Source organism: Myotis myotis, unplaced genomic scaffold (assembly GCF_014108235.1).
Source record: "Myotis myotis isolate mMyoMyo1 unplaced genomic scaffold, mMyoMyo1.p scaffold_m19_p_17, whole genome shotgun sequence".
Classification (NCBI taxonomy): Eukaryota; Metazoa; Chordata; class Mammalia; order Chiroptera; family Vespertilionidae; genus Myotis; species Myotis myotis.
Genome location: NW_023416321.1, coordinates 12,670,778 through 12,693,621, shown reverse-complemented (window position 1 = coordinate 12,693,621; position 22,844 = coordinate 12,670,778). Strand labels below are relative to the sequence as shown.

General features: G+C 50.5%; 1 protein-coding gene across 12 annotated transcripts; it reads right to left on the bottom strand.

Moving 5' to 3' along the window:
- Positions 1-982: 982 nt before the first annotated feature.
- On the bottom strand, positions 983-22,131 carry LIG3 (DNA ligase 3). Of its 12 annotated transcripts, none has more exons than XM_036339394.1 (21): positions 21,974-22,131; positions 18,633-19,183; positions 16,743-16,886; positions 14,722-14,919; positions 13,350-13,501; positions 12,501-12,667; positions 12,311-12,388; positions 11,700-11,868; positions 10,058-10,213; positions 8,200-8,331; positions 7,735-7,814; positions 6,705-6,792; positions 6,312-6,389; positions 5,876-5,999; positions 5,151-5,293; positions 4,780-4,854; positions 4,238-4,384; positions 3,587-3,791; positions 3,121-3,239; positions 2,906-2,958; positions 983-2,002 (listed from the first exon to the last, which is right to left on the bottom strand). In XM_036339394.1, the coding sequence occupies exons 2-21, from the start codon at positions 19,177-19,179 to the stop codon at positions 1,366-1,368; spliced, it is 3,492 nt and encodes a 1,163-aa protein (XP_036195287.1). In that variant the 5' UTR covers positions 19,180-19,183; positions 21,974-22,131; the 3' UTR covers positions 983-1,365. The 12 variants fall into 12 exon arrangements, 10 of the variants coding, with proteins under 10 accessions (XP_036195287.1, XP_036195288.1, XP_036195293.1 ...); XM_036339395.1 differs by having other exon boundaries at positions 14,722-14,922; positions 19,056-19,183; XM_036339400.1 differs by lacking the exon at positions 18,633-19,183 and having other exon boundaries at positions 14,722-14,954; positions 21,974-22,121.
- Positions 22,132-22,844: the final 713 nt, after the last annotated feature.

Sequence of the window (22,844 nt, the reverse complement as noted above, 5' to 3'; positions counted from 1 at the left end):
CCCTGTCCAGTTGTTTGGCCTGGAGGCTGGAGAGGGGGTGGAAATTTATGTAGGTCAGTGCTCAGAGGATCAGCTTTTGTCTCCACTGAGGGTAGAATAAAAAGGGTGTCTTATTCCCAATACTGAAGCCAGACTGAATGGTGCCTATTCAAAACCACCCCTTGTCCTGAGCCAGAGACAAGGCAGCACCTCCCCCTCCTGCTCCTTCCTCCCCACACATTTTAACCAACAGGTGGAGACCCAGTCCATCAGGTTAAAGTTGGCCTCCAAGCTGACTGGCAAACAGCCTCCCAGCAGGGTATATTGCCTTCATTGAGCAAACCAGAGGGGGGCTGGGTGGGAGGGAGGGAGTGGTTCTCAACCTACAGGCCCAGACAAAAGTTCTAGAGGTTGAGTCCTATTCACCTAACTCATAGGGGAGGACACACCAGCCTACTAGCTTAATATGAAAAAAGGGAACTGACCCTCAGAAGGCAGCAAGCCTGCGAACACAGGAGCCAGTGTAGAACCAGATGGCCACCTGATGAGCTGCATTCAGACCAGCTTGAGCTGTCACACAGGCAAGAGGCTGTGGAAGTGGTTAGAGCCAGGCCTCTCCTGGGTAGCGTCTGAACACGCATGCCACTGTTGATTTTCCCAACTCAGCGGGGCTGTGCTAAGTGCTTTCAGAACTTACCTTGAGTTCATTTACTCTTTAAGGTAACCCCATGATTTAGGGCCAATTCCTAGCCCCATTCCTCTTGGAGGCATAGATGTTGAATAACTTGTGTAAAGTTATAGCTATTAAATATCAGGACTTGGATTTGAACCAGGTCTACCTGCACTCTCCAGTGTGGTAGTCAGTAGCCACATGTGATCACTTCAGGTTGGGTTAGCATGAAAACACAGCTCCTCAGCTGTGTTGGCCACTTTCAAATGCTCAACAGCTGACGTGGCTAACTCGTGTGCATCCGTTGCCGCAAAAAGTTCTATTGAACATCACTCGTCTAAATTGTTTCCCTTTATTCAAAAAAACCAGCCTTGGGTGGCACAGGAGTCTTTCCTCTAAGCAGGCTGCGTAGATGTCCTCGGGGTTATCCTAAAGAGCAGTCTTATTTCCAGATGTTGGGGAGGCTGATCCTCCTGGAGCCTGTATCCCCCAAAGGAGTAGCCCAAACCTCCCTTTTTTTCATAAAGGCCCCACTTTCCTACCTGATCCTGGTTCAAGCAGACCCACACCCTGTACCAGGAGAACCAGACAATTAAGTCATAAAATTAATTTTGTTTCCTTTCAGATGAGGCTTCATTCCTGGCAAAAAGGGCCAGACTGAATGCACAAATATAAACGCAGCATTTCTGAGGGAGGGCAGTCCGAGGAACACAACTTTAAAATGAGCACGGAGGTGAAAGGGGCAGGCAAGGAAGGAGAGACCTTCGGTAGCCCAGCCTGCACTCCTTAATCACTAGGGAAATTACAGGGGGTGAGAGTAGGGGAAGGGCAGAGATAGCTGCAAGATATTTTATTTTAAAAAGGAAGAAGAGCTCCTTTTTAAAGAACACTAAAAGACAACAAAACCAGCACCTAGATCTGGAAGATCTATACAAGCCCGCAGGAGAGGGCGACTGCCCTGGTGGCACCCCGAGCACCTGACTCCTGGCTGGGGAGAGACCATGCACAATTGGTGGGTTTTGGAAGACGCGCTGCTTGGAGAAGAAAGTCCATCTTTGCTCAGTTGGGTTCTGCCCCAGCCGGGAAGGGTAGGCAGGAGGGAGAGGAAAGGCAGCAGTCCTAGCAGGGAGCCACCAGTCTTCGTTTCCGGATACATGCCCAGATCCACTCTGGGGAGACCTGCTGGGCCTCAGGGTTCTTGTCCCTGCTACCCAGCACGTGTGTGGCTGAGGCCATGTCAAATTCCTGAACCAGGTCCCCATCAAATGCCACAAAGTAGCGTCTGAGACGGCTGAAGTCTGGTGTGGAGGGCGGCAGGTAGAGCCGCACCCCAGTGAAGATGTCCAGCAGCACCTGCAAATGCACAGGATCAGGGAGGGGTTGCAGTGGGGCAATCTGTGCTGGGGGGCAGGTAGGTCACGCAGATGAGCATAGACCAGAGGAGGGTTAGAATAGGAGGTGAGACGTAGGGAGCCTCGCTAGCGGTCAGGACATGACTGGAAAAGGTTTCCTGGGGAAAAGGCGCAGATATCAACACCTCCACCCTCCAGCCACTTCAGAGTACACAGGGATGGAGACCTGCTGGGTTCTTATGCCTGCTACCTAACACATGTGTGGCTGAGGCCATGTCACTCCTCCATCCCTGCAGAGCAAGCATGTGGCCTGCTGGCCGTGAGCTTGACATGCTTACTGGAGAGGAAAGGGAGAGGGGACAGGTCCCAGCACTGGAACCTGAAGGGAAAAGTACATGTCTCCAAGGACCATCCAGTGGCTGGTGGGCAGTGATGTTGTTCATTCAAGCAGTGCACTGCACAGATAGCTAGAACGGGGGCCAGGAGCCCAGCTCACTGCTGGATGGATTCAAGGGCTTCAGGTAGGGAAAAGATGGCAAAGGTCCTACAGGTCTGCTGGGCCTGCAGGGTGTGGGTGGTGTGATCACTCTCTCCAGTGACCAAAGGCTGGCTTCTCTATCTGCCCTTCGGGCCACCAGCTCCTCCAGGGTTGAGCCTAGTTACCGGCCTCAGTAAGTGGTTGAGTGTAATCGAAACCTGAGGGAGCACCAAAGGGAAAAGGCTTCTAGGTGCGAGGACAGGCACTAAGCCAATGGTGCCCTCTCCCCTCGTTGCTGGCTGGCCCTGCACCCACCCTGAGCACAAACTCACACTGCTGCACTCCCATACCCAGACTGGGCTTTCTCCCCTTTAATGTCAACTGTGGTGGGTCCCTGCAGCCTCTCGGCTGAGCTGGGCTGTCTACCTCCTGCCTGCAGACACAGCTCTCCTTCCTCTCGGCTCACTGGCCAGCCGCCTCTGCAAGGCAACGAGAGGGCACAGGTAGAGCAGCTGCGGGAGGGGAGGGGTTAGGCCTTAGTCCCCAAAACACCTTTGCTCATCTCTCAAAGTTCAAGTGCAGGGTGTTGGGAACATGAGGCCCTGGACCAAACCAGCCCCTGGTACACTCCTCACCCTCACCTTTGCGTGGCACGGAGTCTCATCAGAAGCCTTCCGCTTCTCCCCCACTTTCACAGGAGACTTCGTGACCAGCTTCTCCCCCACTTTCACAGAGGAAGGCTTTGCAGTTGGCTTGTGGCCTGCAGGAGAGCACGCGGGGTAAGAGCTAAGGAGAAGTTCAGGGGAGCTGACAGTGGTCCCTGAAGTCAGGGCAGCAGACAGGGCCAGGCTTGCTCTGCTGTGAGCAGGGGGAGAAGGGAGAGCTCAGAGGTAGCTAATCCCCAGAGATGGGCTCTCCCAGGGTCCTGTCATAGGTTTACTGAGCAATGGAGTGCCCAGCAGAATGGACTCTGGCCCATGGCTGGACACACAACAGGAGTGCAGTCAATGTCAGCTGCATGGACAAAGAATCATGGTCCGAGAGCTGGAATGGGAGACTGGGTCCTGTCCTTTGATGTTTGCCTTCACACTGCCCTTCCCTTCTTACCATTTTTGCTGTTGGGATGGCACAGCTTCCCTCCTGCCTTCTTGGCACTGGGGGAGGACTGCTTGGGAGAGGTCCTGGCCTTCTGAGGCACAGCAGGCCCCGAGGTGCCCTCATTCTCCCCGCTGTTGCCCCCTGCAGTGGAGCTCCCTTTGTTGCCAGCGACCACAGTGAAGTCCGCCCTCTCCTTGGACAGCTGGTACAGTTCCTGTGGAGGAGGGGGTAGGATGGCCTCAGAGGTGGTCTGTGTGGTCTGTTTTAGGCACATGTGGCTGGGGAACAGACAGGGAAGAGAGAAAATCCCTAGGGAAAAGCTGGCCTCCTGGGCACCTTTCTAAACTTTGGCTGTTTTCTTGAGTAATCCATACAAATCACTGTACTATTCCCTGTTCTTATTAACAGCGTAGAGACTAGCCTGGGGCGAGCCCTCAGCAGATGCTGTGAGAGCAGAGCTCTCGCTCTAGGACCCAGCACCCAGCGGGGCCTGATGCCCAGCGCTGCTGCTCCAGGCCCTGCCGCAGTTTGGTCTCCCTTTCTACCTGTCCTTGCCTGTCTCAGTGGAATGGGAAAAAGACAGAGCACATGGGAACAGGCCAAATGCCCACGGTTTCAAGGCTGGGACAATCGGGTGGAGGACACACATGCAGCTGGCACCTTGAGTTGGGGGAGGTTGGTGGCAGATTTCCAGTCCTTATCATCCCGGATTCGGGTGCAGCGAGGGAACCGGATGGAGATCCCGTCGGCAGTGTGAGCCTCGGATTTGGAGAATTCAGCCCCTGTGATCTCCCACACGGCAGCTTTCTGTCAGGAGGAAGTTGGGTCACTCGCGGCTAAGAGGCAACGTCTCCCACCCAGCAGTGCAGACAGAACCTGAGCCCTGGCTGGCGGGGAGTGGGTTATGTCTTGCTGCTGCTGCTGCTACCGCTACCTTAGGAAGTACTGTCTTCTTTGGGTCTCAGTTTCTCTGATTGAGAGCAGGGATTGGGCCAGGTCACTTGTAGAGCAGACCCTCTGTGATTGGGGTTGGGTAGTCTCTCTCCCTCTCTGTTAAGGAGGATTCCTCAGTGTGGGCTGCGCAGCCCAGATCCCTGCCCTGGGGTAGACTGCCAGTGAGGTTGAGAAGGCATCTCTATGGACCTAGAGGATTTGCGAGCTTATTTTATGGGCTGAAGGTCCGCAGGCCGCTGGGTTGATACCTTCGGGTCTGGGACGATGAAGTCGGGATAGTAGATCTTGTTGATTTTCAGCCAGCTGGGTATCTTGCTGGGATCCTGGAGGAAAAAAGATGTTGTCTTGGACTATTCCCAAGCTAAAACCAGACTTAAGCCTCTCCGGGTCATGGGACTAGGAGAAGAGGTGACTCAGCACAGAGGCTGACCCTCAGCTCTTGGGGTCCTCCCTGCCCAGAGAGGGTGTGACCTTGAGGGCCTGCAGCTGTTCCCACAAGGTAGGCAGGCACTCCGAGACTCTGAAGGCCTAACACTGCTCCGAGGAACACAGATAAACGCTACCTGCGGTCCCCAAAGTGCGGCCTGTCTCAGAGGCCAGGGCCAGCAGCTCTCCCTACCTTGCTGATCTTCACCATGTCCAGCTCCTTCTGCAGGCGGGCGAGCGTCGCATCATCATGGCCTCCTGAACACTTGGTGACTGTGCACCACTTCTGGCTGCTTGGGTCGTAGCAGCCCATTAGGAAGATGGACATCATGCCGCCTGGGAGGAGGGAGGGCTGAGTTGTGGGTGGAGGGAGCCCTTTCTGCCAGCCCCACCCACCCGTGAGTCAGCCTGCTGGAGAGCAGCGGGCATCAGAGTGCGAGCTCACCGCTCGGGTCTGACTCTTACTCGCTGTATAAGTTTAACCTTCATGAGCCCCAATTTCCTCTTCAGTAAATTAGGGATGATCACACAATTTGTTGGGCTCTGGTGAGGACTAAAAGGAAATGAACAGTGCCTGACACACAGTAGGTCCTAAAAGTACTAGTTCTTCAGACCCCAACTTTCCCTCTAGTCAGGAAATTGAGATTTTCTCTGAGAAGGCTGCCAGGCCCTGAGTAGGTGGTGGTGAGTTTCTTTGTGTTGGGCTAGCACAGGCTATTCTTGTCTGACCTCTTCCTGCCCAAGTCTTTAGCTCTCAGATGTCGCTGACTGCTGAGGTGACATGGGCTGAGTTGGGGACCGCTGATCCAGAACTTTGCAAGTCATACTGGCCTTGCTGGCAAGTCAAGCTGGTAAAAAGGACAGCCTGTACCCTGAGTGGTGCCTTTCAAAGAAGTATCTGCCAGAGCCCACCCTGACCTTTGCTCCCTTGCCCATAGAAGGCCCCAAGGACCACCAGGTCAGCTGTGTCAGCCATGGCCCCCTCATTCAGATAGTCTTTCTTCACTTTCAGCCAATGCCGCTTTCCAGGCTCATATGTACCCTGAAGGGAAGCAAGAGAGAAACCACAAACTAGAATGGAAACGCCATGAGGGCGGGATTTAACTCTTCACACAACATATCAGACCTTCCACTGCCGATCTCACTCTAGGGAAGAGCTCTTGGGCCCCAGCATTACAGGAGACACAGCATCCCATTCTCTAGATCCAGAACAGCGCTGTCCAAACCCTGGAAAGATGCCCCTCAGCACCCATCTCTAACACCTCAGGCCACCACTGCCATCTCCTGGCCAGGGCTGGAAAGGCCCAGCAGGGAGGGCGCAGTACACAGAAGGCAAAGCCTGTGACCATCTTACCTTTGCGTCCTTCAGCACCAGCCCTTCCAGGCCCTCTCGGATCACCCGGTTTATCATGTCAACCAAGTCGGATGCTTTCTGAGGGACAAGAGGAGAGATGTTGAGAATCGAGAGGGTATGTGAATTGAGAGGGTGCTATGTGGAAACACCTTGACTTGAATATATAGAACAAAGGGTTTGCAAAGCAGGGACCCTGCCAAGATGCTGTGGCTTTGAGACACAGGGAGCCCACCTAGGTTTCATGCCCTGCCCTCCTAGGTGGAGACTAGGAGACAACATATGCACATCAGCAGCCCCCATAATATAACTCATTCTCTCAGTCACATCGGGCTCAAGGGGTCTCTGCCCTGCTTTCAAACCATTAGGTGCTGCCTAGGTGGGGTATTCTCTCACCGAAACTTGCTTCATTTCTGAGAACATGATCCGGTTGGGAATTTCAACCATGTTATCATGAAGAAACTTCCGCCGTTCACACAGAGGCCTAAAGGGGGCATGAGAGCTGAGTTCAGGCCAGGATCCTCCCACCCCCATTAGTTCTAAAGAGGAAAGAGACACAATGACATACTGCTTCATGACACTGCCATAGCTTCAAGCCCTCGTGTCTAACAGTTCTGCCCATCAAGGGCCACAGAGGCTCCTTTTGTGGCCAAAAACAGTGTGAGCTGTGGCATAGAGCCACATCATCCTATAGTTCCTGTTTCTACTTTATTGAATCATGGGAGAACTGGTGTCTAGCCCAAACAGATTGTATGAATTCTGGTCCCACCCAAAAAAGGAAGCCGACTCTTTGTTTTTTTTTATCCCTGGCACCTGCCTCATCCCAGGCCCAAGGCTGGCTGTTTTTTGGGTCAGCAGGCCTCGGCCTCAGGACCTGAAGCCCAAACCACAACTCCTACCCCCAACACCTCTTTCTCCCTTCCACTGCCCTTCCCCTCCACGCTCAAGGATGGCAGCCAGTGTGGGGGATGGTGGCACTGGTACACAAGCTCTCCCTTCCCCCCCCCCCCCCCCCCCGCCCCATCATGAGCTTCCTGCTGTGAGCCTCTTCTGAAGGCAAAAACCTCTGAGCTGAAAACCATCTGCCTTATGTCCCCATGGGTGCTGTTGGAGAAAGAAACTGAAACCCTACTGTGCTCACAGTCTGTTTCTGTCAACAGTCCATGCTGCTGTAGCGGAGAAAGTTTGGGGGCGGGATGGTGACTTAGGCGCTCAGAAACGAGGCCTAGGCAGATCTTCTCTTCCTCACACTGCATGGGGAGCTGACTGTGTTGCACGTGTGCTAGCTCTCAGCATTCTCCTGCCGCTGGCCCTGGCCCTGCCCAGCTCCTGGGCACAGGGGTATGCGATCCAGCCCCTTCTCTACCCTCCTTTCCAACCTGAACTCCCCACCTCCCTACCCAGGAACTGAAAATAGGTTCCTCACCTGTCCATCAAGCTGACATCATTGAAGTAGATACAATCAAAAACAAACAAGCAGACATTAGCATCCTGGAAGGCAGCTTTCTGTAAGGGCAGAGGAGGGTAGTAGGTACAGAGGGAGAAATAGGTAAGAGGGAGTGAGAAATGTGTAACACCGGTTACTTCTGGAGACCCTCTGAAGCACCTGATAGAAAACTCCTATTTGTGCTTTGAGGTCCCTGGTCTGTAAGGGCACTTAGCAGATGGTCCTGAATAGAAACCAACCCAATTATAGTTAGTTCCCAATACTAGCTCCTTTTTATGCCAAAAAAAAAAAAAAAAAGACTTAAACTCTGGTTAATTCAGAAATGAAGAATAAGCCCAACCCTAAGTGAGTGATCGATTCCTCCGCTTTCAGACCGATAGTGCGCGCGCGCGCGCACACACACACACACACACTCATTTTTGCACCTTTGCCCTGAGCCAGTACCTTGTGCACGCCCAGCGTTCCAAAGGGCAATGGTTTGCCTGTCTTGTTGTCGATCAGGAGCACCTCAGAGTCCAAGATCATGCTGTGGCCCCCAGGGAAAGCCTGGGGGATGTATTCCTTAAAGTGGGCCACCTGGAGTCAGAAGAGTCACTTACGTGAGGGAGAAGTAGGCAGCAGGGACCTGAAGCCAAGCCACAGAAAGCAAAGCCCAGGCCCCAGCAGGAACACAGAACACCAACACATGGAAGCCCAGCTAATGGCAGACACAGACCTGGGCCTTGTCAGCCACCTGGACAAGAGGAAGGGGTGTGTTTGAGAACCCTGTCCAGGCCCAGGAGGAGGCTGGCCCATGCTGAGTCCTTTTCTATGGGCTATGGAGGAGTTTGGCGGAAAAGGAAGAAACAGAGAATACTTGGGGGCAGGTCAACAGGACGAGAGTCAGGAAAGGTGGGCAGGCAGAGATCTGTGGGGAAAACAGACTGGATGGGAAAAAGATGGAAAGGAAGAAATGAACCCCCTTAGGAGCAGCAAGGAAACCCGAGAAGAGACTTCTCTGAGTGGGAGCTCTGAACCCAGAGCCATCTTCAGATAGAGTAAGAAAGGAAGCTTGGAATTGGATTTTTCCTGATCAAGGCAGAGCCCTGGTTTCCAACAGTTCCTGAGAGGGAGAAGCCCACTGCTATCCATGGCAGCCCTACTCAGTGATGCCAGCAGTGAGGTCCTTGACTGGGGTCCAATTTCTCCCTGGCAGGGGGCAGACCACAAACACGTCATTCTTACAGAGGGGGGACAGGAAAGGCCTGCACATCCGTTTCACTCTGTTTCAATCCCCTTATAAGTCAAAACCACAGGAGAAATAAGGGGTGAGTGAACTTTATAAAGGAGAGCAGGGAAAGGGCTCGCATTCTGGGGAGCTGGGCTCCGACTCCTCCCCGGGGAACAGGAGGTGCCCACTGAGCCACCTTGCCAGGAGCAGTCCCTCAGCAGTGTCCCTGTGTGCCCAGCGCACGTGAGCCTGCACTCAGGCTCCCTGGGGAAGCGGCTCCTGGCTGTCCTCTGGGACACCCGAGACAAACACCTGATTGCTCCATGTGCCGCAGGCAGGCCCCGCTGAGGGAAGGATGAGGCACACACCACGGCCTCTCACCCTGGGGCTCTGAGCCAGGACAGAAGGGGCAGCGTGGATAGGAGGTCCATATACTCACTAGCTACTGGGGCCAGATGTTCCAGCTGCTTTTCCTTGAAGGAAGCCCTCCCAGAGGCCCTGAGAGCTGAGAGGGCTGAGGAATGAGGTTCTCAATGCCCCGGTTAAGGGCTCCCAGATACCCCCCAGGGGGCTTTGTTTACAGCAGAATGTAACTTCCAGAGGACCAGGGCTTTGGTTCTATTTTGTATTTTTTCTGCTCTATGTCCACCCCTAGAACAGTGCCTAGCACAGACTAAGCACTTGATAAATATTTGTTGAACAAATTCACGATTGACAACCCAATAGCCCCTTTGTACCTGAACCATAATTTACCTCAGTGGGGAGCACACAGGAAATGGAATCGCAAAAAACAACCACAAGTCACTCTCCAGATAGGCTCTCTGTCCCACCTTCACTGTGGGCAGGGGAAGCATCCATGTCCTCTGGGGCTCTGTGCTGACTAACCCAAGTCTGGGCTCTGGCTGGCCGACTGAGCAAGCAACCCCTCATCATTAGAAGAGTCCAAAGCTGAATGAGTGAATTCATTCATTCACTCAACAAATACAAAACAAACCTATTGCACAGCAGAGCTGGAATGGCGACGGCACTCTGGCCCTGAGTCTTAAGAGGCAGAAGGGAAAAACAGTCCTGGTAGGAAGGAAGGGACCGTACCTTGTGAGGTAGGACGGGCTTGAGACTGCGGCTGAAGTAGCTGAAGTGATCTCCGTCCTTATGCACCTGGACTCGCTCCCCATCATACTTGATCTCAGAGTACATGCCATTAGGACACTTCTTCATCGCATACTCAATGGACTTGCAGGCCTCGGCCTCGGGGGTGGGGGAGAAAAGCCTGGAGGTTTACAGGTGTTCTTCCAATGAGGGGTGCCCAGCAGGGACAGCCCAAGGGTCCTGGGATGCCTACTGAAGCACACCCTCAGGGCAGGCCACTGACGAGGTGATGGGGATGGAAAAGGCTGGGTAATGTCCTATCTGGAGTGGACATAGGAGCTTGCACTTTGAGGACTATGAATGCAATTCATTGTAGAGCTAACAGAATTCCACTGAAACAGCATTTCACTCTCCCCACCCACAATAATTTAGGACCTTGCAGGGCTCTGGCTTACTAAACATACTGGTTATCTCAGCACAGGAGGTACATAGAGATAAGATTAGAGTGCAGGTGACAGTAAGGTTGGCAGGGTGGCAGTGACCAGGGGTTCCTAGGACAGGACAGGACACAGGGGTGCTTATCAGATACCTGTGCCATCCAGATGCAAACAATAACGGCTACCATTTGGGGGATATTAATATGTGTCAGATCGCATACACATTGCCTTTCATCTTCGATGTAGTATCTTATGTGATAGATAATACTGTTTTCATTTTATGGGTCAGAAAATTGAAGTTCAAAGAAGTTAAATGCTCACTTAAGATTACATAGCTAGTAAATGGCAGGAATTAGGTGTGAACTTGGGCCCAGCTCCAAAGGTGTGTGGTTAACCACTAAGCTATATAACCCACGCCACTCTTCAAATGACAGTTTGTAGAACAGACTCCAGGAAGAATTCTAATAAAAGTCAGAAAGCCACTACTGCAGATGACCGGGGTACATCCCTGGGATAGAGATCTCGCTATTTTGGTGCTGGCTGTCCCTCGCACATTCCTAGGAGGGAGGGAGAGAATACTTCCCTACCCCACACATAAAATCCTAAACCTAGGCTTCAGTAGAATACACAAGACAGTTTCATAAAAAGCACTGCACGAATGAACCCAAAGGATCTCATAGTAGGCATGGAGCACACATATAGGGAAAACCGATGCCAGAAAGGAAACCCTATTTCTTAGAAATGAGCGGAGGCCCAAGATGATCTGTCAGAGCTGGACTTCATTCTCTAAGCTTCCTCTCTCCAGAAGAAAAGGGTGCCCAAGTCACCCTGCCATGGGAAGCTACGAGCTATTTTGAGGCAGGTCACAGAACCTCAGGAGTTCCTTACAAACCCACCTGTCTTCAGGAAAGATGACGGAAAAACCATCCTAGGGAGATGCTTCAGAGGGTTTCATACATCATTCAGACAAGAACACTAACTTGCTGATGGCAGAGCTGGGCCTAGAGTTCAGGTATTCCCACGAGATCATGGTGTCCTTTCTTTGCCTTTACCTCCCCATTGAGAAACATCCTTCTACATCTCCACTCTTCCTTCCCCAAACTCCTCAATCACCTCGTAAGGCCATCAGCATTTACCCTCCTAGATCTCCCAAGGAAGGAGAGGGTACCCAGAGAGGGGGAGAAGCAGGGCCCGAGCAGCATCCTCACCAGCATGGGCTGCACCGGGGTCATCAGTGAGGCCTGAACGCTCAGAGCTCGTCTCCGGCCTGGCTCCTTCTCCACCTCCTGCTCATTGTGCAGGACCCGCTCCACCACATCCTGCAGGTTGCGCGAGGCTTTGAAGGCTTCATAGGCATTGGGGTCGAGGGCGTCTAACCTGCCAATGTGGACAGGAGCACAGATACACAAACCCTGCCTTTGACCTTATTGCTCTGGCTAGCAGGCTGTCCTCACAGAGGAGAGAGGGGAAAGGGCTGTGTCCTCTGTCTAAAGGCTATCACAGGAGAAAAGAGCTCTTGGACAGCGCAGCTCTTCTGAGACACTGTGCCTATGTGGACGCTACTCTAGCCAAGAGGAGGCTGGAGTGGGTAACTGACTCGTATTATGCTCACTGAACATAATTCCCTCTTGGGAGACGGGTACTGTTATCTCCATTTACATATGGGGAAATGGAGGCCGAGCTAGGCCAAGTGACAGGACCCCCAGAAAGGAAGAAGGCAGAATCAGGATTCAAATCCAGATCGGGACTCCAAAGTCCTGACACCAGCTGGCAACAAAGGAAACTGGCAGCCTAGGCTGTCAGAGGAGCTAGTACTTACACATGTTTTGCCCCTGAGTTCATCTTCAGATCATGTTTGATCAACCTGATGATACATTTAAGGTCGTTGGCTGTACACCTAGGGGATGAGGCACATTCAACTTGGTCTTTGAAGAGCTCTGAATCCCCAAACCTTCCTTCCCTAGTGATTCCACCTTCCCTAGCCCATCCCCATTGGGCAGCTCCCCGACCTGGAGGCGATGTCCTGCAGGGCCTGCTGCTGCTCATCCTCCTTGGTGAGCTTGGAGAGCCGCAGGAGGAATTCGTCCACCTCCTGGATGGTGAGAAGGCTCTTGGCAGCTGGGGGGAAAGACTTGCTCTGCTCAAAGAAGACTCTGATTGTCTCTGACACGTCACCCTGTCTCCAAAAACCAAAATGCCACTGCTGCAACCCCAACGTGGCCAAGTGTATTGCCCAATCCCCTAGGACCTGAGGAGATTCCAATCACTGCTTCTATCCCCAGCTTACACACACTGACCTCGCTTCTTAGAGAATCTATCCCACCCACAGTTTCTGGAAAGAGTACCTCCATTCACCAAAGGATCAGGCCACCTGCCTTAGCTGAAAAGTGACACAAGGACTAATTCAGGGCTGAGCCAATCTGATTCCCATTAGAATTGGAACTAAGAGACAAATATGGTCATCGGATAATGGGGGGTGCTCAGATAGAAACTTTCCATGGTGCCAGGGCTAGAGCCATGGACACACTAAAGCTGAATGGTAAGCCCAAGTTATGGGGGAGAGGAGGAGAAGCAAGAAAAATAGGGTCCAAAAAGAGCCCCAGGAGAGAGAGCAGAAGTCTCAAATCCTGATCTTCGAGTGCTGGGTTTCGTGGCTCAGCAGTAATATGACTTCAATCCTCAAAACCTTACGAAACTAACAGCTGTGGCCTCCCCTTCGCTCTCTCATAACGGAAGCTTCCTCACATGGGTTTCGGTTCCTAAAACAGCATGTGCCCCAACCAGAAAAAAAGAGATTGCAGGTGCCTGGCTTGGCAGAACCCCACCTGGAATGCCGCCTACCCTCCCTTTCCTCTGACCTGCTCTAGGTCTCGTGCCATATCATCTGGGCTGCAGTTAAAAATGCGGCTGAAAAGCTTCACAATCTGCTTATCATTCAAGTTGTAAACGCTCTTAATAACACCCGGCAGTAGCAGCTTCACCGTTAGGTACACGTCGCCGTGGAAACCATCTGGAGACAGAAGAAAGGAGCTTGAACAAATAAATACATAAACTCAAGGAACGGAGAGATGTCTACATTGCTGCCTGTGCTGCTACAGCACCCCATGCACTTCACGACAGTAGTAGAGGTCATAGGGTTTGGGGGGTTTATGTGTCTGCCTCCCCTAATGTAGCCCCTGGATGAACTCCCACAGGGCAGAGCCATGACTGTCACTTTAGTGTCCCCAGTGATGAGCACATTATAGATGCTCAATGATGACTTGTTAGATGAATGAAAGAAGCAGAGTTGGAAGTTTCTACTCCAAGCTGTGCAATGATTCACAAAAACCTAATCAAACATGCAGGACAGTGAATCTTCCCCTTGGTCATATGGGATGGATGTTTCTGGCCTCCTGGGGTGGAATAAGGGCAGGGGAAGAGAGATGCCAATGTGCTCGAAGCAGAACTGGCTATATACTTGGCGGGGCCCAGTGAAAAAAGAGAGATGTGGGGCTCTTTGTTCAAAATTATTAAGAATTGGCCCAGCTGGCTTGGCTCAGTTGTTGAACGTCGACCTATGAACCACAGTTTGATTCCTCATCAGGGCCATGCCTAGGTTGCAGGTTCGATCCCCAGTAGGAGGCATGCAGGAAATAGCCAACCAGTGATTCTCTCTCATCATTGATGTTTCTATCTTTCCCTCCCTCTCCAAAATCAATAAAAATGTATTTTTAAAAATGTATTAAGAATTTCAAGCCAGGCCCTGCCAGCGTGGCTCAGTGATTGACCTATGAACCAGGAGGTTATGGTTCGCTTCCTGGTCAGGGCACATGCCTGGGTTGTGGGCTCCATCCCCAGTGTGGGGCATGCAAGAGGCAGCTGATCAATGATTCTCTCTCATCATTGATGTTTCTCTCTCTCTCTCTCTCCTCTCCCTTCTTCTCTGAAATCAATAAGTCTATAATAATAAAAAGCGTAATATGCTAATTAGACTGGACGAAGCCGCAGTGGGCCCCCCCAACTCCCCGGCAGGTTGAGGCAGCCGCAGTGGCAGGGGCTGAGCCCCTTGCACGAATTTTGTTCATCGGGCTTTAATATATATATGTATATATATATAAGAAAAAAAGAATTTCAAGCCAGCAATAGCAGAGAATTCAACCTGTGCAACTGTACAGTTCACATGCCCATGAATCCGGCTATGGCTCTGAGCTCTCTTGAGGAAAAGCCCACCCAGAATGCTCCAGGCCTCACCTCCAGCTGAGCCTTTCCGAAGAAAGTCCTGGATGATCTGGGTCTTTGAATTGTAGCTAGGATTTTCAGCCACCATGGCGCACAATTTCCGAAACTCACGTAGCAGACAATCCTTGTGTTTGGGGTCACATTTGCTTGAGGACAGACTTGTCTTAAGGGTGGGGCTTGAGCAGGCTTCCCCAGAGTTGTTGGGCTTGGCTGCTGGAGAGGAAACATCAGGAAACATTTCTTTGCTGAGAAGGAAGAAAGGGAAAGTAACAGGCACTCTGCTGGTGCCCTATATGTAGCTTCACTTAATCCCACAAAATAGCTCTTTGGGGTACATATATCACATTTTATAGGTAAAGAAATGAAAGTCAAGTAACTTCCCAAATCTCACAGCTATTAATGGCAAAGAAACAGTGGCTACACACCCAAGCAGAGGACCAGGTGAGGAGCCTCTTTATATGAGCGCCTCAGAGAACAAAAGCCACCTTCATGCCAAAGTGGCCAGGAGGATCTCAGAGCAATTGTATGTGAAGCTGACCCCAGGAAAGTTGGGATGAGGAAGGGGGAAGAAAAGGACGTGTTAGTCAATGTGAAATCTTTGCTACCGCAGACTGTCAGAGCTGGAAGAAGCCATATTATCAACTAGCTCAATCTCTTCCTCCTGATGAGAAGACCTAGGCCTGAGAAGAGAGAATTCCCAGCCCTTTGCCACCCCCATCACCACTTTCTTTTCTTTCTTAAAGGTTGCCAATGAGCAGGGCTTTTCTTCCAGACACCCCAAAATAACTGTACAACTCTTCAGTGATCCCCTCTATGTCTTTGTGACAACTTACAAAACAAATTTCACGTTGCAAGCTTGCGGCAGAGTCATTAGCAAGCACCCTGCTGATGGAAACTGCTGCTTGTCTGGCTTTGTAAATTATAAATGCATCCTCACCTCTGACCTGGAGCCTAAAGAGGACGTTAGTGGACAAGTCTCCAGAGCATCGATGTTCAGCAGGTTGCAAGAACCAGAACACACTGTTTCCCTCAACTTCTCCCAAATTCCCTCCCCAGGACCAGGGCCTTTGCAGAAACATGTTGTCTTTATGGTCACCTGACCTGTTCTCTACCTTCGGCCTACCATTAACAACAAAAAAAGCACCTCAGAATTTTAAACTAATCAAGATCCCACAGACTCAGGCACCCTTTTACAACCTTCTCTCTTGTAGTCTCGTGAGAACACTGTGGGATACAGGAGGCAGGTGCTGCCATTCCCACTTCACAGATGAGGCCACAGAGGCTCAGAGGTGAAGTGACTCGATCCCCTGAGCAAGCTGTTGGGTCTCAGTGCTGGAACCAGGACCCAGGTCTTCTGACCTCAAGTCTAGGCTTCTTTTACTCACATAAAGCTATCCTCCCAAACAACTCCCGTGTCCGTGTGTTCTGGCTTCATTTTCCTTCCCTGAGCTGGTCACAGAAAGTTTCCAAATAAGACACAAGAGGAGGTAGGGAAAACGAGCACGCGTGTTGGAGTTAAACGGACCTCAGTATACATACCAATTCCATAATGAACCCGAATATCAACTTTTTCATTATAAAACAGACCTAATGAAAGAACTTCCCAAGGTTAACTGAAGAACAAACAAAACTGCATATGTAAAGGCCCTACCTTGCCCAATGCTATCAGTTACATAAGGCACGTATGATACCTGCCTGCTCCCTTTCATCTCTAGTTTGGGCAAGATTAGGGAAGCAATTTTTCAAAATTCTTTCCATTATCAAAAAAACAAGGCAGTAAAGGGCAAGTTATAATAAGTTGTCTGACCCAAGTAACTACTTCAAAGGGAAATATCGTCACAAAGCAAATATCTTTGTTACAATAAAGTATACAAAATAATGCTATATAGGTGGAGCATTGCGAATAGCATTATCTGTCTCTGCTCAGACGGAAGCAAGTTATTGAGGCAGAATTTCACTCTTAGCCACAGTCCCAAATAGGAAAACAAATTAAAAGGAGGACCATAACAGCTAACGTAGACCTAACCTCTTACCTGAAAAGCCAGAAAACTTCCGGGGATTGGTATTGGGAACAGATGAAGCACCTTTCACTGGAGATGTCACCTGGCCCGTGGCTGTCAGCTTCGCCTGGACAACAGCTTTCTTCTTCGGTGTGCCTGCTGCCTTAGAAGACAGATCTGCAGGACCCCAAAAGAAAGGAAAATATGCGTCAGTGGAAGAGCCCCGAGAAAGCTTCCAAAGGACCTATGAGCGGCTCTTACAGCCTTGCTTGGTCACCCTGGTAAGTTACCCCAAGGCTGGTTGCTGCCTAGGTGGAGGTACCTGGTCATATGGTATTGGGAAAGGGTGTTCTGGGGACAAAGACCCAGTTACCCTTTATAATAACTTACATTTTCATCAACACTCTCTATCTCCAGATTATTTGGGGGAAATCAGAAATCATATCTCAATAGATAATACTTGGGAACCTCAGTTCCATGGAATTCGCCCCAATTTATAGACGCACAAGAAAGTAAGTGAAAAGGGCAGACAAAGAAAACTTGTGGCTGCTGAGTTATTGGAGCTGCAACTATGTTTTCCTTCCTTGGAATGAGATGGGTCCAGGAGTAACAGGCTGAGGCCAATGGCTAAGGGAGGGCAGAGGAGGATGGAGAGCTTGAGAAAGGTATAGATAAGAAGTTTTCTCTCCTGGATGTCTTTTTCCACTCTCAAAATACAAGGATAGAAACAAAACAAAATAAGGATAGATGTCCATTTTTAGAGCCACAGAGTCCTCCTACAGTGACAAAAACTATACTTAATTGAAGATATGAATATTACTTTAAATATTACTTCACTGATGGTCATAAAGGACTAATTGGATTTGGAAGTATCAGTATATGATTTCTAAAATAGGCATTAATATAAATATGCATGTATGTGAGCCTTTACTATTTATATCTGTTTGTGTCTGTGTTTTATGTCTATACATACACATTTTCTAGTTCTAGCCAGCTGAAAGGGCTTAAAAGCAAAGAAAACTTGTGGCAACAAGGACATGTAGCATTCAGATTTTGGTCTCTAATGTCACTCCGCACTAACGGGAACCAGGACTCTTCAGAGAAATGGCGGATCCCAGGGCAGGCAGAGGATACATAGAAGGTAAACCTAAGAGCATCCTGTTATGCCAGACAGTAAGGGAGTACTTGAAAACATTTTACAAAACAAGATAAAGGCCCTCAGGACATAGAAACCAGCTCAAAGTGTCTCCCAACTGGCCAAGTATGGGACATTAAAGCACCAAATTAATAAAGTACAATAAAATTATAAGCCACCAGTAAAAAGTAATCTATGAGTCCAAACTGAAAATAAATTGATAGACAAAACTGATGTACCAATAAATATTCTGTTCAAAAATGTCAATGTAATAAAAGACTATGGAATGTTCCAGATTATAGGAGGCCAAAGAGATACTACTAAATGCAATACCTCATCATAAGATAGGGATTCTATCCTGGAGGGGGGGGGGGGGTGCTATAAAAGATTATTTTAACAATTGGATAAAACTGGAATACAGATGGTAGATTACAGTATTATAAATTTACTAAAGAATACATTTACTAAAGTTGCTAGCTGTATGTAGTATGGTCATGTAAGAGAATATTCCTATTCTTAAACTGTGTGTGTGTAAGGAGAGAGTAACAGAGAGAGCATACATAAACATAGACAATAAACCAAAGACAGTTAAATGTCAACAAAAGGTAAATCTGGGTAAAGGGAATGTAAGTGTTCTTTGTACTATTTTTATTCTTGCAACTTTTCTCTGAATTCGAAGTCATTTTCAAGAAAAGTTAACAGAAGACAAATAGATAAACATTGGACTCTACTCTCCTTATCATTTTTTTCTCAGCACCAGTAAGATGAGAAAGCAGTATTCACCCCACCTGCAATGTGCTGGCTTATCTGTTCCTTTTCATTATCTTCCAGCTCTTCCCAGCCTTCCAGCTCTGTGAGGTCCTCAATTTTTTTTGTGGTGGCCCGGGCCCGCTCCAGTTTCTCAAACATGCATTTTATGTGGTACCACTCTTTCATATCACCCCCCGACTCTGAGAAGGGATTGGGCACCACTTTGCCGATTCGGCATACACCCTTCACAATCTTTTCCTTGCATTTTTTGCAGCCAGCTGTGCTACGCTTGGCATAGTCCACACAGAACCGTTGCTCGGCCATCTCACAGGGCCTGCTGCAGAGCCCCACATGCGACCCTGGCAAGAAGGCAAGGCAGGTGGCACGTGGTCTTAGACTGCCTTTTTGAAATGACAGAATGGGCTTTCTTTTCTGGAGGAGGCAGCGCCCAGGAAGCCAACCTGTTTCTGACCACTGGCTGAATTGTTTTACGTCTGGCCAGAGATGTTCTCGGAATAGACGCACTTCTTTTCGGCTGAGTACACGGAGGGTTGGTGGGAAGAGGATCTTGAAAGCCAAAGTCATACAGCTGCATGAAAGGGCAAGAGGCAGAAAAGGTGAGATATAAATGAGGAGCTAGGCTTTCAAATTCTCAAAGGCCAAGGTCCTATATAGTCTATGCTGACTCATCAAACACTTTCCAATGTATAAAAGATTTAATGCCTCTGAGGATGAAGAAGAGTTCTAATACAGTAAAATTCAGTCTGCAAAAGGGTATTCAATTACCTAATGTACACATATATAATTAGTAAATCACAATCAGGAGAATCCAAATAACATAAAAGCTTTTCTCAGGCCATCAGCAACACCCGATACTCAAAATAAATGACAACCCTTAAGTATTACAAGACCTGAAGCTTTTTTTTTTTAATCACCAAGAAAAATTACATGCCCATGAAGTTTTGTTTTTTAAAACAAATATCTTTATTGATTTCAGAGACGAAGGGAGAGAGAGAGCGATAGAAACATCAATGATAAGAATCATTGATTGGCTGCCTCCTGCATGCCCCCTACTGGGGGTCCAGCCCGAAACCTGGGCATGTGCTCTGACTGGGAACTGAACTGTGACCTCCTGATTCATAGGTCAATGCTCAACCACTGAGCCAGGCAGGCCGGGCTCCATGTTTTTAATGTGAAGTATAGATATAGGTCACCCTTGGAAACTAAGCCACATCTATATAGATCTGTGATTTAATCAGAAGCCCTATTTCGAGAAGCAATTGAAGGAAGCCTAGAATCAGACTGTTCAAATCCTAGCTCATTAGCTGTGTGACCTTGGTAGGTTACTTAACCTCTCCTTTCTGAAATTTCCTCAACTGTAAAGTGTGAATAATTGTGCCAAACTCAAGGGTTTGTCATTCTAAGAGTAAAGCCTTAGAACAGAGCTGGGCACACAGAGAGGCTCCCTAGGTGCAATTAGCCTGTTTATACTTCAGAAACTCGCATCAGGGGATGCTGAAGTATCTGGGCGGCCAGAATCAAAGGAGCTGATAAATCAATCCCAATGGAAGCAGGAATAATACGTGCATGGTATCCCCTCATCTTCTTAGATTCCTATTTATCTTCATAGGCCTGACTTTAAATATACTGGAAATCATTCCAACCTGTACACTGCTTTGTGTGACATTGCTATTGGGTGACATGTAATGAAAAACAGACTTCACTTAACGCAGTGCAATGTGATGCAGGTGGACGGGAATTGGGGATGAGAGTGCAAGTGTGCCCTTACAGTTGCAGTGGTTCTCAACCTTCCTAATGCCTCGACCCTTTAATACACTTCCTCATGCTGTGGTGACCCCAACCATAAAATTATTTTCGTTGCTACTGCATAACTGTACTGTTGCTACTGTTATGAATCGTAATGTAAATATCTGATATGCAGGATGTATTTAGGAAACCCCTGTGAAAGGGTCGTTCAACCCCCAGGTTGAGAACCGCGGGTTTAGGGGCTATGTTATCTTTGAGAAATGCCCGAGTCTGAGTTTAGAGTTTTCTTGTTTGTTTTTTGTTGTTGTTAATCCTTACCCAAGGCTATTTCCCTATTTATTTTTAGAAAGAGTGGAAGGGAAGGGGAGAGAGAGAGAAAAATCGATGTGAGAGAGACATCAATTGGCTGCCTCCCGCACACTCCCCCCAGTCCCGCACCCGGCTGGGGGCGGAGCCTGCAACCGAGGTAGGTGGGACCTGGATGCTACGAGCCAAACCCGCTAGGGCTGGGTCTCAGTTTTCTTACTTCTAAAACAGGCCAAATAAAACCTACCTCACAGAATGGTGGGGGAAGTTAAAATGAGTCCATGGATGGGCTGGTGTGTGTTTGTGAGGGGTGCACTGTGAACGCCTTGAAAATGTATACAAAATGTGCATATTCATAAATGCACCTTTATTTTTTGAGCACTCTATGATTTTCATGAAACTCACAAAAATAATCTCCAAAAGTTTAAGACCCACAGAGCCTGATTGAGCACGGACCCATGAACCAGGAGGTCACGGTTCCTTCCCGCGCAGGGCACATGCCTGGGTTGCCGACTGGACCCCCAGCAGGGGGCGTGCAAGAGGGAGCCGATCTATGACTCCCATCATTGTTGTTCCTCTCCCTCCCTCTCTCTAAAGTCAATAAACATAGTTTTTAAAATGAAGAGCCACGCAGGTGAAGTGCAGGGAAATATGTGCGGCAGGCTCCCCTAAGGAGCGGAGAACATTCCGCGAAGTGTTTACGAAAGCAGCCCACACCCGCCGGGGAAGGAGCCCCTCGCCGCGCCCTGCCCTCGGCGTGGGAGGCCCCGGGGGCGGGGGCCACCAGGAAGCCGGCGCTGCTCGGGGGAAGCCGGTGGGTCCCAGTCCCGGCTCAGCAGCTGCAAAGGCGGCCGAGAGGCACCGGAGGCCCGGACGCAGCGGGCCGCCGCGGCTCAGCGGGCTGCACGGGGCGGGGAAGTGGCGGCCTCCGCCGCCTTTCCTGGAGCACCTTCCGCGGTGCTTGCGGGGCAGTCGGTAGGGGCTCCCGGCCGGCGGACACCGGGGGGCCCGGGGACGCGGGGAAGCGAGCCCCTCGGGCCGAGGACACAGCCAGGGCTGGGGAAGGGACGCGGCCGGGTCCGGGGCGGCCCCCGCGGGGCATCCTGCTTGGCGTGGACCCGTGGGGGTCCGGGGAGCCACGCGCCAACCCCATGGGCTCCCGGGGGGCCGCCACGTCACTGAGGGTGTGCCCCGCACTCCGCGGGCGGGCGGGGGAGGAGCTGAGGGGCTGCCTCCCGGGCCGCGCCGAGCCCCGCGCCGGGCCGCCTCCCTCCCTACTGCTTGGACCCACCGCGCCGCTGCTCACCTGCCTTCCCAGCTCCGGCCCACAGCGCAGGCCGCGGACCCGGCGCCCACAGGCCGCGCTCTGCCACCGCGGTGGTATCGCCTGTCTCTTTAAATCCGGGTCCTCGAGCCGGGCGCAGCGCGCAGGCGCCAAGGTGCGGGCCCAGCCTGCGCCACCCGGCCCCGCCCACCCCGCGCCTGCCACGTGGGGGATTGTGAGGCGGGCGGGGCGGCGCTGGGCTCCGCGTGGCGGGGCTCCTTGTCTCTGGTCTGGCCGGGAAGGCGGAGGTTCCGGGACGTGGTGGCCCCGGGAGCGCAGCCCAGCCTGGACTTCTGAGGACTCGCTGATTTGCTGATAATGTTAGAGATTGTCTAGTCTTTAAAGATACGGGCTGCGAAACTGCATTGTAATGAGCTTGAGGAAGGCAACGGTTATGTCATTCAGCCTGCTTTTCTGTGTACCCTCTGTCTTGTTTGCACACAGGGCATAGCGCATAGTCAGTATTCTACAGACATTGAATTGAAAAGAGGCTCTAGAAGAGTCTAGATAGATATAGCAGGTGTAACATGCAAAGAAGTGATGGGGAGAGCAATCCCGGTTGTGTATAGTTTAAAATGTATTATATGATTTCTTTTGAACCTCAGGTCAGCTTTTTGAGAGATTAGGATGGCTATTTTTACAGAAGAGTAGCAGGCTCAGGAGGTTCAGTGAACCTGTTCAGGTTCCAGAAACGGCAAACTATTGGGCATTGTGAGAGGGAGCCAGGATGAGGTCCTCGAGGAGTTATGCCCACGTTGTATGTAGGGCCTTGTTATCTGTAGGGGATGGAGAGCGAGCCCTGAGGGCCGTTAGGGAGTAGTAACTACTGTTGGAGCTGGGTGTAGGGGAGAGG